Genomic DNA, 15,963 nt, shown 5'->3' on the forward strand with positions numbered 1-15,963 from the left:
CAACATGCCTGAAACCATGTTTCTGGGTAGGCACAATCCTATACAAGACCTAAAAACAGTCTCTTCAAACAATTATTTTGAATGTAAATATAAAATGCAAAGCTAATGGGAGTCATCAACAAATTTACATTATAATGTCCTTATTCTAAGAAGATAGTATATGACTTGCATAAAATAAGAAACACTGTTTTAAACTCTGCTTCTAGACTCTTTCTTACTGGGTAAATCAAATGACTACTTGCTCTACTCTTAACTTCAATTAGTCCTTCAATCCAGTTTTACCAAAGTAATAAACATTTAAATAAAGAAGACTCACTTCTAACCCACAAAGGAGAAAGGTTATCAACAAATATTGGCCTGGTCCCTACAATTGAAGGCCCATTCTCAAGCTGCTTGAGGAAGCTCAGGGTGACTGACGTGGACACATTTTACCAGAAACCCTTTGAAATGCAGTAACCTGATCTCAACCACTTGTTGGATAAATTGGAAAGTCAAGTCCTAAAAAATAATTTAAGAATTCTTGGTGTTCCTGGAAGTGTGATGAATGATGACTTCCAACAAATGCTTGGAAGATGAGATGACCACAGACAGAGGTGAGTTGGCAAAGAAGCCCCTAAGACTCTAAATACAGCAACTTTGAATTTCTCTACCCTAGGCTACTTCAAATTCATGAAATGCACAGAGAATTCAACATGAATTATGTATATTTAGGTGGCTATGTGTATGTACCTTAAGGACAGCTGCCACTGTAAAGTACGGATGGCCAAGGCTAACCTTCGGGAGCACAGGGAAAGGCACCTGGCTAACAGAAGCCCTGAGCTCAGACACAGTTCTTCATAACTGCTGCTTATGCACCAAAAGCACTGATGAGAGCCTGGAATCAACAGAACTTCTAAAAGACATCTCTCTGGGATGGACCAAAGAAATATACCAAATGTCTCCAAGATGTGAGCCACAAGGTGCAGCCTATCTTAGTTCATTTTCTTTCTTTCTTTTTTTTTTTTTTAGAATTTCTTGTTAGATTACCTTTGCATCAGGTAGTATATAGCACAATAATAATAACTTTATTAAGTCATACTTAGGAAAAAACCCCAAATATTTTATATTTTTTAATTTGGGTTATAGGTCTTTATCTTCTAAGATCATAAAATAGAGAGAAAATGATCTTTTTACATTTTTATTAGTGGTTCAGAAATGATAATAGAACTAATGCCAGTTATTTAATAGTTTAATATGCAAATTTTAGGAAGTGAACACACAAATTCACTTACTTTCAACTACTTATTTTTTCATCTTATAAAATGGGAATAATTATGTTTATTAGATTGTTGGAACCTTCCAGATAATATATTTTAAACTATTCACTATATGTTGAAGAAGCTCAGAGATTTTAAATGAATCAACCAAGAGTTGGTTGGTGGTATGTCTTCAATTAGGGTTTCTTCATGGACACTGGAATCTGACAAGCCTTGGCTAAAATCCTGGCCCTGCCACTTACTAGCTATGTAACTTGGGCATATTATTTAACCTCTGATTTTTTGAGTCTTCATCTCTAAAGTTCAAATAATATTACCTACTTTTTAGGATGGTTGTGAGGATTTATGAGCAAAAAGTGCCCAGTGTAGTAAATGCCCTCAGAGTACTGTATTTGCCCCCCAAATGCTGTCTTCTGATTCTTGGCTTGGTGCATTACAAGTTTAATAAAGTCCATGGAAACAAGAAACTCTCCTATAAATCCGTGCAGTCCTCAAGTCAGCCCAGTGTCATATTCTGAAGATGTTAAATTCATAGATCCCATCTCTGAAACTTTATGAGAAAATGACAACCCAAACTGAGTGCACAAAGGCTATTTCATGGTCCTCAGCAATACTCTCATCAAGCCCCTGGCTGCCCCTGCTGTCCGCTATACATACCCCACCTCTCTACCCCATTATATGCTGCAGACTCTATAACTGGGTTTGTGCTCTGTTACCTACTTATGACTTTGGAATCTGGGGGCAGGTAAGCTATTGTGAACCTCTGCCTGTTTTTCTTGTGTTTGGGAACTCCTTCCTTCATTCATTCTTTTACTCATGAAGCAATTTTTTATCTCTGCTCCATGCCAGGCACAATACTTGATGCTTCTGGATTTGATTAGACTTTTCTAGCCCCTTCCCTTTTTCATGTTTCTCCAGCTACAGTTTGGGTGCCAAACTGATTGGCTCTAGAGAACTAAGATGCTTCACCTACGTGACCATAAACACTATCACTGCTCAGATAAGCCTGCTACTCACTCTTGATATTATGGATCTATTCACAGTATTATCTCCTTTGGTATCACCACTACTGGCTGCAGCCAAGTTTATGCCATGCTTTCAAACACTATTATCTGTGCTATTGGCCATCCTCTTTCAGTGGCAACCATTTTCCAAATTAGTCACCTGGCTGCTTCCAGCCCAGTTACAATCCTTATTTGTTTTGTAGACCCAGCATTAAAGTTCCAGGAAGCAGTTATGAACATTTCAGTTACTTCTGAATCTCCTTATCATTACCCTCATCAAAACTGGGCTAACTACAAAAAGGATTGAAAAGTCTCAGGTGGGGTTTTGAAGGCAAATTTCCTGTATTGAAGCCTTCTCTACAGTCATTAAAATCCCAAACTCTTTAAATTGACTTCCATACATATTACAAAAATGTCAGTCTGAACAGAATATATTTTTAGACTATGATTTCAGGATGCCTTTAGCAGAAAAGTAATTCCACATTCAACTCTAGTTTTATCAGGGAAAATTAACATAAAACCTGAATGTGCACACATCCAGTACCAAATGCTTTGTCTAAGCAGAGAATTTTCCCACAAAAACACCAGAAAATTGGACTTTTCTGATGGTTCCAGAAACTTATTTCATGACTTAATAAATAACATATATTTGCTACTTATTTCAAAGACAGGAGCATAAACGTTGTTTACAGTTTATCCCAGGATTATACATATGATGAACCTTGAATGGCCTTGAGAGTAAAGCTCCAGGACTCACTCCAGAGATGGGCCAAGACGGCACAATGAGGAGCTATCTGTTCTCTGCAACCTGGGAACAACACATGCGGCATCAGAGGTGCTGCTCCCAGGTCACCGAGCGAGTAGAGCCCGGTGGTAAGCAGCCTTTATATGTTTAAGTGGAACAAAGTATCTCACATCAAGGAGAGATCTTACATCAACTAAAGTAGTAGCTGCCCCAAGGACTTATCAGATCTTTAAAACTATGTGTAAGGGCCAAGGCTAAAAGAGACCTCTTGTCTTACATTTTCTGTTAGAAATATGATTATAACTAAATTTTTTTAAAAAACTAAATGGAAATCTTCAATGCTATCCTAATACAGACATGTGGAATTAGCAGATGTCACAAAATAAATTTAAGATATCATATAGTTAACTGAGCCTGCAATAATGGAAAAAAATATCAGGTTAAAACACACACAGAATTATAATATTCTCTCACCTCAACTGTACAGTACTGATAATTGGTATCACTGCCGATGTGATATGGAGATCCCTCCCACCTCGAAATGCAATCCCCCCCTCTTTTTTGGAATGATTGGTGCATTAAGTTCTAAGAGAGAATAATAATTACATTGAGTTCAGGTGTTAAAATATATTAGGAAAAAAATTAGTTAGCATACATGCTACAGTTAGCATTTCAAAAGAATGTGGGTCATTCCCATGACCTCATAATATTGCACATAAGTGACATAGATTACTGACAGATATATTCTGATCATTACAATTTCAACATGCACTTAAATACAGAATTACTATATCACAATTAATATCAAAACACCTTTCATAAACTAAAAATTATGATATTAATCTCTTATACATTTTAATGGATAAAGGTGAGTAAAGATTACTGAAGTCATGTATCACATACACCTCCTCCCAAAAACCAAATAAATATATGTGATTAGAGTAAGAAATTATCCACATACCATGATCAGTGAACATTAAATCTATATGACCATCTATAATTTATAAAGTTTAGTTTTTTCTCCCCTCTCCTGATTAGTTCTCCTTTGATGATATTTCCATGTCTATGATTCACTGCTGTCATAATTTTCCTAGCATTTGTAACTATGAAATAATTTCAATTTAAGTTTAAAAAGAATAACAAAGCCTCCTTTGTAAGGAAGAGAACTTACACAAATTCTTCTCAAGAAGGATGGAAAGGCATATTATTCCTCAGAACTGAAGATAATACAATACCAATTTTAAAAATTATTATTACCATTTAAAGGTGGTCTGAAAATATACATTGACTATATTGATGAGTGTCATGCTCCTTTTAACACCTGCAAGTCATACAATTTAATCTCAAGAGAAATTTAGGGAAAAACATGCTATAATGTAAATTTCCACATAATTTAGTGAGAAGATGAGTAACTTCACAATGTGAAAACTACTTCAAGGTTTGACTTAAAAGTTTGCTAGAAAACACCAGGCAACTGATACTATTACCTGTGTTCACTTTATCTAGTACAATATTATTTTAACATTGAAACTGAGCACTTGGAATCAGAAACTGAATGAGTACTGAAAACCTGCTTACCACGGGTTGCAGTGGGGCACCAGGCATCATGGCATTAGCTAGTTGCATTTGCTGGGCCAACATGGCCATGTTCTTCTGCTGAATCAAGTTATTGCGCCCATTTATCTCCAACTGTGTTTTTAAGTGTGGGGGTGGATGAAGATATTTGCAGTTCTCCCTGGAGCAACGACCCTAAAAAACAAAAGCAGAAAATAGCACCTTAGAAAAGAATATAAATCAGCAAATCTTAAAAAATAAAGGTAATGTAAGCCTACCACTTGAATCTACTATGGGTTTTTCACACAATGTATTGCCCATATCATTTTATAGTACATTTAGAAGAAGTAATGAACTTATCCAAACGCATTATCAAAATGCGGCATTAAGACATTTCAAAACATCTTAAAGCTTTAAGAAGTTCCTTTCTTTTAGCATTAGAATTAATTTTTCTAGGTTCAAGCTTTAAAATCTACAAACTGTCAGGGTAATATTAAAACACAGAATAACAAATAAAGGATAATAGGCTCCTTACATACTATCTGCTGGTTAACTTTAATGAACATAAAAGAATCATGAAGTTTTACCATCTATTTTTACTTGTATTGAGTTCTAAGGAAATATACTTAGAGGACTCAAAGCACACTGTATCTTCCAGTAAAACACCTTTACAAGTATCTTATAACAAATAAAATTAAACTATCAAGCGTTATAAGCCTATGTATTAAGAAATTTACAAATGAAAAGAAGAAAATCCCCATGTTCCCAATGTATACAGAGATTAGTAAGTATAGCGAAACTGGAAAAATGTAGCCTTTAACCTTTCAAAGATAAATCTGGTCTCCATTGCCATTCTGTACATCTATAAATTCTATAAAGTTCCATTTGTAGTCTATAAAGTAATATAAATAGGAATATTTATCCTCCAAAAATGTTTACATGTAAAATTGGGAAACAAAATAAATTACTATGAAGTAAGAAATGTGAATATACCTTTCTTTGGGATTATATTTTTCATCAAAAATATATATTAACGTCTGTAGTATGCAGTATCATGTGAGGGATTGTGCCCATAGTATTCTAATACATTGTCAAGTCATATTGATAGTGACAGGTCTCATCAATTACTACCTTGACAACTTCTATCACCAATAAATCTGATTAGAACTGTTTGTGAGAGTAAAAGAAACCCTCTTTCTTTTTTTTTTTGGACCACCTTCTCAAGCTTCCATTCATTTTTCTAAGAAAAATCTATTATAATTTGAGCTTATTTGGTAAATTGACTGAGAAAACTAATGCTTATGTTTGTGATAAAATATGTCACAATTCTAACTTGAATGATCTATTTCTGGCTTGTTTTGAATAAAATTTTTAGCAATCAGTTTTCACACAGGGCTAACAGAGGATACTGCTTGCTATTAACACATTTCAAATACTACTTTAAATCAGGAGGCAGTAGAGGACAATAGCTGATAGCAAGCACCCTACAACCTGGGTTGAAGGTCTAGCTCTCCCACTCATCAGCTGAATGAATTGCATAAAGACTTCTTTAAGCCTCTGACTTCTTATCCATTTCAAAACTGCTATATAACCTATACCACGTGAAGATGAAAGAAGATAATATATATAAAGGTAATTCTTGCCCTTGGCACTGCATGGCAGTCTCTGAGCAAGGTAAAAGTCAAGGGCTGCTCTTATCACCACCACCACCACATTTTAAATTGTACATCCAACAAAGGAAAAAACAAATACTGGCATGAAGGTCATTTTAAAAAATATCTATTTGTTATAGCTATTGATATGTCCACAAATAAAGTAACTTTCACATATCTGACTTATTCCATATGAAATCACCATGCTTCATATTTGATGAGATCATGGGCATGTCATTATCTTAAAAGCATCTGGATGCAAAGCCATTTTTACAAAAACAACACTTAGAGGCACAAGATTTATACCACAGAGAAAAACTGACCAACATAAAGAAGCTCATGGATGACACATGGTCTGATTTCAGGAATATTCAATTAGGGTCTCTTGAAGAAAATCAGCTTTTTCAATGCAAAGAACAACTGGGCTGTAAGAGGAATCCTGGTGCTCAACAGCTCCACGTCATATTTCTTACTAAGATTGGATTTACTTAACTGCAAATAAGCAAGGTTATATCTACCCGGAGTATTCAGTTACTGTCAATTCACTCAGATCAGTTTCTATAGTTTCAAAAACAGCACAGAGACAGTTCTGGGCTTTGAACTGGCCCTGCTGACACTAACACTGGTCTCCCTAAGCACTTCTTTCTAGTGCCCCCCTTGAACACAAACCACATAGTCTCCTACCTATAAGATACAGCCCCAATTAAAATAAAAGAGAAATCATATGTGCTGATCACATATTCTATCTCAGTGCATCTCAAAACTTCCAATAGAAGCTCAGACCTTTGGTTTTCATTTTCTATTTACTTTACCTACTCAGGAAAAATGCTATTCTACTCATTTCATACATATGCTACCTCTCTATGCTCAGCTTGATTTGACTGCATTGGAAATTCACTTTCAAAGAGCTAATGTTCCTAAGAATCAACTAAGGATACTTTCTGAAAACCACAGACTACCAAGGCTCCTCCACAAAAGTCACTGGAACACAGGTCTGGCAGCCCAGGGGTGCACATTTTAACAGAATGCCAGGTTATTCTGTGATAGCAGCAAACACTACAAAACACGATTCTGCAAAGCCACATGAAGTTTTCATTGACACAGGTAGAAAAAATAACAGAGGAGTCTGCAATTGACATTCAGTAAACTCAGCTTCTTACGAAGTTCAAACTTGTTTAATGCTGACAGTGCTGTGGAATTAACTGTGGTTTGACAAATAAAAAGGTCAAGAATTAGTTAGAATAAACATCCTCTTCTAGAAGACTGCCTAAAGCTCCAGAGAAGAACCATCAGCGGCATACCTTCTGTTGAGAGTTAAGGTAAGTATGACAGTACCTCTCTGAGTTCCCAGTACCATATCTCAATAGCATTTACAGAATGAATGAGTGAATGCTTCTTACCAAAACCTTAAAGATGAATTATGCTTTAACTCTATTCTGTAGACAATGAACATAGTAGAATAAAATGTAAATTAAATACCAAACTTTGATTCTGATTTGTACTAACCTAATGATGCTTTTATTCAGAGGCCAGTAGTTTGAACACAGGATAAATCTTGGGCAATAAAGGGAGAAAAGGTTAACAGAAGGCTTGTAAGTTTCACCAGGGAGGAAAGATTTGTGTAGAGATTCAATGAATTTGACATCATGGAATCTATACAGTTGTAATACATTCTAAAAATCTAAAAACAGATATTCAGTCAGTATCTTGCCCTCACATATACAGGATTTTTGTGAAGGAAGTACTATTCTAAATCATGCAGAAATTTTGCCTCAAGATACATTAAATTGGGTTGTTTGGATTAATGCAGAGGTATAAGTTAAAAATTGTTATTCAGTTTTCATTGTTACATGTAGTTCCACCTCTGATCATATAATTATACATTTTATCAAACATAGTTTGGTTCAAATAACAGCTTTGTTACTTGCTCTGTGACCCAGGAGAAGTTAAATTCTTGGAGTGGGCAGTTTCCCTGTAGAATAGTAACAATGCAATTCTTCTCACTGGTGATCATGAGGTTTGAACAAGAGAGTGATCCAACCTCGTACAGGGTTTCTGATGTAACAGTTTATTGATAGATATTATTTTTCTCTCTTTCCTTAAATCTTCAAGCTAATAACAAGCAGCAGTTGCTTAATTTAGCACCATATCTATTAAAAAGTACTAAAAATTATACAAGTAGCAAAACACAGTCACAACGCATGTCAATCATCAGTAATATAAGTTTGGCCCTAAATCATCATTTTGTATTTGCCACTAAGGAAAAAAATGATATTTCAAGACATTTGTGCAGTGTTAGATTTCTGTGGTTTGCTTTTGTTGACTGCACTGAAATCTCATTTTCAGTGAGCTGCCCAGCTAACCAGCAGGCCATTCCATATAACCTATGCCATAAATGCCTAGACTCCATTCAGAATGTCTTTTTATAGGTAACTCAACACAGATTCCAAAGACATCACTTTAATGTATATACTGCGTCTTTTAAGGGAATGGAAGAAGTTCACTACAATATTGATCCAGACTGAGTCCATTTTCTCCAATAATCTTTCCACATCTTTAAAGAACCTGTCCAAGAAAGTAAAAAATTTCCCCTTGTAGTTTTAAAAGCCTGTATGAAACCAATAATGGTCATTCAAGAGATAAATTCATCAAGTCCTCAATTTCTGACGTTACACACTGTTCAACTGTGAATTTAAGGATTTTCTCATTAGCCTTTGAAATTCATAGTTTGTAATTGTTTTATAACAAGGGAGGACTATGTTGAGATTGTCTGAACCTTAAAATAAGTGTCTAATTCTTAAAATATTATAGTTTAATAAAGGAGACGTTTAAATAATTACATAGTATGAGTGTATGGTACACATCTAAAACTGATGGCTATAGATGTATATATAGTGAAATATAAATTGTACAATAAAGATAAAACTGAATGAAACCAGATGGAAATTTATAGAGATATGAGAAAACTGTTTAACTACTTTTAATGTTTACTTTAAGAACTAATCAAAAATAAAACATCTTACTTAGAAGTTGGCCAAGCTTAATAAAACAAAAAGTTTTATTTGAAAACTGGAAAAACAAATTTCTACTTTAGTTACATTTCCTCCACCTACAATAAAAGGAATAATGTGATTTACAAGGTCAGAATAAAAAAGGCATCTCTGCCAAATGGTAACTAAATGGTAGGATTCAAGATTTACTGAGGCTTATTTTAGGTAGACTCTGGAAATAAAGAGCCAATGAAAAAATTTTAGGAGTACCACCTTGTACTCAAGTTGTTTCCAACTTTCATAGGAAATACTGGTTTTCTGGTAAGACTGTTCAAATTGCAAACATTTCAATTGTTAAAACAAAACGAGTATTTCCTTTGGGACAGATGAGATATGCAAGTACTATTGAAGCACTTTCTGGAGGTATTCATTGCTCAGATATTGGCCAGAACTCTGGCAAAGGAATTCCCATTGAAAATTCTTAATGGTGTTGATTTGTTTGTTTTCTCAACTAAGATGATGCAATAATCTTAAATTTGCCAGAAGGGGGAGAAAAAACGTTGGCTATCAGGAAATACTGTTTCACACATTTCCAAAGATGTTTTTATGGTTCTACCATACTTTTTACTGATCAATTCTAATGCTAGGATGAATAAATTTAACATACATATAATATTTATTTTAAAATTACAAGTATCTAGTTGTAGGAAATTCACAGCTGTTTAAAAGGTGATCAACTTTAAGAAAAAAATATGCTCTCTCTCTATATATGCAAATATGCATAAACATATATACTCAGTGTTTTGTTTTCATTTAGGTAGATATGAGTTTGGTTAGCTCCAGGAATTACAGTGTATTGCCTTTTGCAAATGCTGAAAGTAAGTTCATTGTATCTAAAAGGATACTCAAATGCTTCCTTACATATTTAAAATCTTAAAAGTTTCCTTCCAATTCACTTGTTTCCATAAAGCACTTGAGTGAGCCTACAAGAATATATGCATCCTAAAAAGAAGTTCAAAGTTTTCAACCTGAGCACTGCTGATATCTGGGGCCAGGTGAGTCTTTCTTGTACGGGGCTGTGGTATGCATCACAGAGTGTTCAGTGGTGCGCCTGGCCTGCTAGCTGCGTACAGCACTCCTGGCAATTATGACAATCAAAATTTTCTCAATATTGCCAAGTATCAGTGGGGGGTTAGGAGGAGGCAAAATCATCTCCAGCTGATGGTCAACCACTGCTTTGTATCTAGTGGAATTTATTGGGAGCTGTATTAGTCTGCTTGGGCTGTCATAACAAATGCCATAGCCTGAGTGGTATAAACAACAGAAATTTATTTTCTCACAGTTCTGGAAGCTAAAAGTCTAAGATTAAAGTTCTGGACAATTTGGTTTCCAGTAAGAGCTCTCTTTTTGGCTTTCAGACAGCCACCCTCTTGCTATGTCCTCACATGGCCTTTCCTTGGAGTGAGCACACACATAGAGAGCAAGCTCCCTGGTGTCTCTAATAAGGACACTTGTCCTATCAGATCAGAGCTCCATGTTTATGACCCTAACTTAATTAGTTTAACCTTAATTATTTCTATAAAGGTCCCATCTCCAAATACAGCCACACTGGAGATAAAGCATGAACATACGCATTAGGGGGAAACAATCAACCAATAAAAGGGGCACACATAATTAAACAATATCATGAAGAAAGGAGTCAATTCTCCTCTTATTCTGCTAGGCAATCAGTATCTAGTCCTCTAAAATTATCATGAACTCAATAATGCAATACTAATATTTAAGGCATAAGTTTCTAGGTATAAATTGCTATTTTTTCATTCAATCAATATAAGGCCAATGCTTGGAACCCCGGTCAACGCAAGAGCTAGGAGAGTTTTCTCTTATCAGTGACAGACAGAAAGGAGAAACAGAGATTTATTCATGTATTGCCACTGAAATAGTCCCAATTTGTTTAAACTATTTTACCACAGATATAAAATCTTTTAAAATGAAATACAATATAGGGCAAATTTAGATTTTATCCTTTTCTGACCCCACAAAAAGTTCATATTCACATATACACTGTGGCTTAACAATTATTGACTTCCAGTAAAATAAAGGAAAACACAAACATACAAACACATATATATACAATATCTTTTGAGTTCAGAACGTAACAGACTGTTTCATGTCATTAAACATTTTTGTCACCAAGTCTAATCTTTTCTCAAAAAAGAGATTTCAGGGTAGGCTTTTCTAGCTATTTAAAGTGCCCTCTCCAGTATTCAATGGCTGTTACAGACACTATTTTATAGAGCATTCCTAAATTTGATTACGAAGATTCTTGGACATTAAAACCAATAATGACATTTACCATATCCCAAAATATCCTCAATGCTGATGCAAACTCAACGTGCACTAACTCAAACATCAGGATACTATGACTTTTTTCCCAGAGAACTTAGGAGCTTTAATTGCACAACTCCCATTAATCATCCTGAAAATGGCATAACTGAAACTCTACACATCTATGTAAGTATTAAGTAATGCCTGAGAGTCGGGTTAGCTACTGCTAAGGAGGTGGAGAAAGGGAAAAGGGCAGCAAATCATACACACTCGTTACAAAAATACTCCTTTCTCCAGCAGCTTTTGTCTGTGAGTGATCAGATATATACACAACTATGTCAGCAGCAATTATATCAGCACACAATTTTAGCTGACAGTCATCTGAGAAGAGCTTAGCTTCCTCACTGAGAGCCCACAAGGATCTTATGTTTAGAGTCGCTTATAATGGGATGCTGGAAGAAGACACGGTCTCACTTTTTCCTTATACCTATGGCCTCCTCTGTCCCACAGAATCCCACAGAAGTGTGTAGCCATCTATGAAGTGCTATGGAAGGTTTAATTGGCACCTTTTCTCTGTCCCTGTTCCACAGTGTTCCTGAGCTCCAAAGATGGGTCTGGCCAGCATCCCTGAGCCAAACCAGTGTCTCCATGACCTTGTGAAAGCCCAGTGACATTTGGTAGGTGCCAGGATCATTAAACAGTCCAACATTTGCTGGCTGCTTTTTTATAGCAACATAAAATTGGAAATGCCAAATCACTATGTTCATATTATTTTTTTCAGTTGCTTCATTTTTGGTAAGCAACTGCCAGACTTCTAAACTGTGTATAGCAGAAACATTTCTGAAGTTTTATGGCATCCAAATCAGACACACTTCAATCTTGGCTAATAATTAAAAGCCCTAACATTTACATAATAAAATGTAGTGCTCTATTTGTAGCACATGCCTTTCAATGAAGAAATACAAAATCATTTAAAAATAGTAGCCAATTCATCATCATACCACTGTTAGGTAGATTACAACATGACTGTCTCTATTATATTCCCAGGGATTTCCTGAGGATTAAAAAGGAGATAAACTTCTTAAGTTAAATGCATATAATTTTTTTCCCTTCATGATCTTTTAGAACACTTGTTTAAGCAGCTCTTTACAGACCTATTCTAGCTCAGGTGCATTGACAAGGCAAAAGGTCTCTTTTAAATACCCCTCCAAAGGGTGGGGTGTGGTTCTGCCCAAGGACACATAAATGAACCCAGGCAATCAGCTACAGAGTTGGCAATTCCTCACCATTGTGCTAAAGGTATGCATTCATACTGATGACCACTTGATCATCTTTAAGTATGTATGGTTTTCTAATCATTGCCCATACTAAAACATTAGTAACTCTTAACAAGAATAGGTCAGAACAAAATGGGTGCATCCACCCTCTTTGAGTTCTGCAAAGGAAGAGATGTTTCACAATACAAACAACAGCTTTCGGAGAAGATGAATCCAATGTAACATTTCCAAAGTGTAATGGAAAGAATTAAATTCTCTTATAAATTTCAGTTTATCTGTCATTCACATTTTCTCCCAGCACTGTAATATAGGATCAATCAAAGAAAAGAAAATTATTGATCAAATCAAATTAAAATTTTGATTCATATTATCTATTTCAACAAGAGACCCAAAAAAGCAAGAGATTCTTGGATTATCTATGGATCCCACTGATCTGGGCTCTATGATTTGGCTATATCACAGATAAGGAAAAGTCAATTTTATAGAGAAAAAAATAATACATATAGGAAGAATATAAAGTTAAATAGTAATATAGAGAGGATGGTAGGTTTCTATGGTATAAGTCTTTCATTCAGCAATACAAGAGAAATTAAAGGAGGCAGAGCCAACATGGCGGTGTGACTAGGACAGTAGGAATCTCCTCCCAAAAACATATATATTTTTGAAAATACAACAAATACAACTAATCCTAAAAGAGAGACCAGAAGACACAGGACAACAGACAGACTACATCCACACATGCGAGAGCCCAGTGCCTGGTGAAAGGGGTAAGATACAAGCCCCAGCCCAGCAGGACCCGAGCACACCACCCCCCAGCTCCCGGCAGGAGGAGAGGAGTGGGAGCGGGGAGGGAAAGGGAGCCCAGGACTGCTGAACACCCAGCCCCAGCCATCTGGACCAGAGCGCAGACACAGTGCATGGGTGGGGTCCTGGAAACTAGGGAAACAGGGCAGCAGGACCAGTGAGCGAGTCCCGAAGCTGATGCCCCTGTGACAAAGAAAAGCGAGTGCTTTTTGAAAGTCTTAAAGGGAGAGGGATGCAACAGCTGGACAGAAACAACACAGGTCACAGTCCAGTAGCTGGAAATTACAGGGAAAACCGGGCGCACTCACCCCCTGAGCAACAGCTCTGAGACCCCTAACAGAGGTAAACAGCCAAACAGACCCCGTCCATTACCCCACCGGGGCATAGCGAAAGCAGAGAAGCAGCCTAAGGCTGGCCACGCCCTCAGAGAGGGGGCTTCCTCCATACCGGCCCAGCAAGACACAAAGACGCAGTCTACACGCAATTGCCCAACACAAGCCACAAGGGGTCGCAGTTGTCCCAGTAAAGAAAGGCCAGTAGCAAGTGGAAAGCTTGGCCCCGCCAGCTGACAGTCAATAGCACCTATTAACATAAAAAGGCAAAAAAATATGATCCAGACAAGACTAACCCAGACAGCTTCGGCATCTGCTACATCTTCTCCTGAGAAGGAACCTGGGGAGATACATTTAACCACTCTTCCTAAAAAAGAATTCAAAACAAAAGTCATAACCATCCTGGTGGACTTGCAGAGAAATATGCAAGACTAAGGAAGGAGAATACAGAAATAAAACAAGCTCTGGAAGGACTTCAAAACAGAATGGACAAGATGCAACAGACCATTAATAGACTAGAAAACAGAAAACAGGAACACAGAGAAGCTGATGCAGAGAGAGATAAAAGGATCTCCGGGAATGAAAGAATTCTAAGAGAGCTGAGTAACCAATTGAGATGGAACAATATCCACATTATAGGGGTTCCAGAAGAAGAAGAGAGAGAAAAAGGGATAGAAAGTGTCTTTGAAGAAAGAATTGCTGAAAACTTCCCCAAACTAGGGGAGGAAATGGCCTCTCAGACCACAGAGGTACACAGAACTCCCATGACAAGGGATCCAAGGAGTGCAACACCAAGACACATAATAATTAAAATGGCAAAGATGAAAGACAAGGACAAAGTATTAAAGGCACCCAGAGAGAAAAAAAAGGTTACTTACAAAGGAAAACCCATCAGGCTATCATCAGACTTCTCAACAGAAACCCTACAGGCCAGAAGAGAATGGCATGATATACTTAATGCAATGAAACAGAAGGGCCTTGAACCAAGACTACTGTATCCAGCACGATTATCATTTAAATATGAAGGAGGGATTAAACAATTCCAAGACAAGCAAAAGTTGAGGGAATTTGCCTCCCACAAACCACCTCTACAGGGCATCTTACAGGGACTGCTCTAGATGGGAGCACTCCTAAAAAGAGCACCAAACAAAACACCCAACATATGAAGAAGGGAGGAGGAGGAATAAGAAGGGAGAGAAATAAAGAATCATCAGAACGTGTTTATAATAGCTCAACAAGCAAGTTAAGGTAGACAGTAAGATAATAAAGAAGCTAACCCTGAACCTTTCGTAACCACAAATTTAAAGACTGCAATGGCAATAAGTACATATCTTTCAATAATCACCCTAAATGTAAATGGACTGAATGCACCAATCAAAAAACACAGAGTAACAGAATGGATAAAAAAACAAGATCCATCCATATGCTGCATACAAGAGACTCACCTTAAACCCAAAGACATGCACAGACTTAAAGTCAAGGGATGGAAAAAGATATTTCATGCAAACAACAGAGAGAAAAAAGCAGGTGCTGCAATTCTAGCATCAGACAAAACAGACTTCAAAATAAAGAAAGTAACAAAAGATAAAGAAGGACATTACATAATGATAAAGGGCTGAGTCCAACAAGAGGATATAACCATTATAAATATATAAGCACCCAATACAGGAGCAACAACATACCTGAAACAAATACTAACAGAACTAAAGGAGGAAACAGAATGCAATGCATTCATTCTGGGAGACATCAACACACCACTCACTCCAAAGGACAGTTCCACCAGACAGAAAATAAGTAAGGACACAGAGGCACTGAACAACACACTAGAACAGATGGACCTAATAGACATCTACAGAACTCTACATCCAAAAGTAACAGGATACACATTCTTCTCAAGTGCACATGGTACATTCTCCAGAATAGACCACATGCTAGGTCACAAAAAGAGCCTCAGTAAATTCCAAAAGACTGAAATCCTACCAACCAACTTTTCATACCACAAAGGCATAAAACTAGAAATA

The 15,963-nt window shown here is 36.5% G+C and overlaps 1 protein-coding gene across 20 annotated transcripts in view; it reads right to left on the reverse strand.

Annotated features, from left to right (window-relative positions):
• MBNL1 (muscleblind like splicing regulator 1) overlaps nucleotides 1-15,963 on the reverse strand; it is a 206,906-nt gene that overhangs the window by 40,824 nt on the left and 150,119 nt on the right. For 18 of the 20 annotated variants that reach the window (XR_005058490.2, XR_005058489.2, XM_017677209.3 and 15 more), the window contains one exon: nucleotides 4,584-4,754. Coding sequence is in view for 18 of the 20 variants with exons in the window: in XM_017677209.3 (XP_017532698.1) it covers nucleotides 4,584-4,754 (171 nt within the window). In the remaining 2 variants the exon portion in view is untranslated. Of the gene's footprint in view, nucleotides 1-3,479; nucleotides 3,745-4,583; nucleotides 4,755-7,717; nucleotides 7,737-15,963 lie in introns of those variants that run through there. The other 2 variants (XM_073232202.1, XM_037008227.2) reach the window with 2 other exon arrangements.

Source organism: Manis javanica, chromosome 3, assembly GCF_040802235.1.
Source record: "Manis javanica isolate MJ-LG chromosome 3, MJ_LKY, whole genome shotgun sequence".
In the NCBI taxonomy this organism is placed as follows: domain Eukaryota; kingdom Metazoa; phylum Chordata; class Mammalia; order Pholidota; family Manidae; genus Manis; species Manis javanica.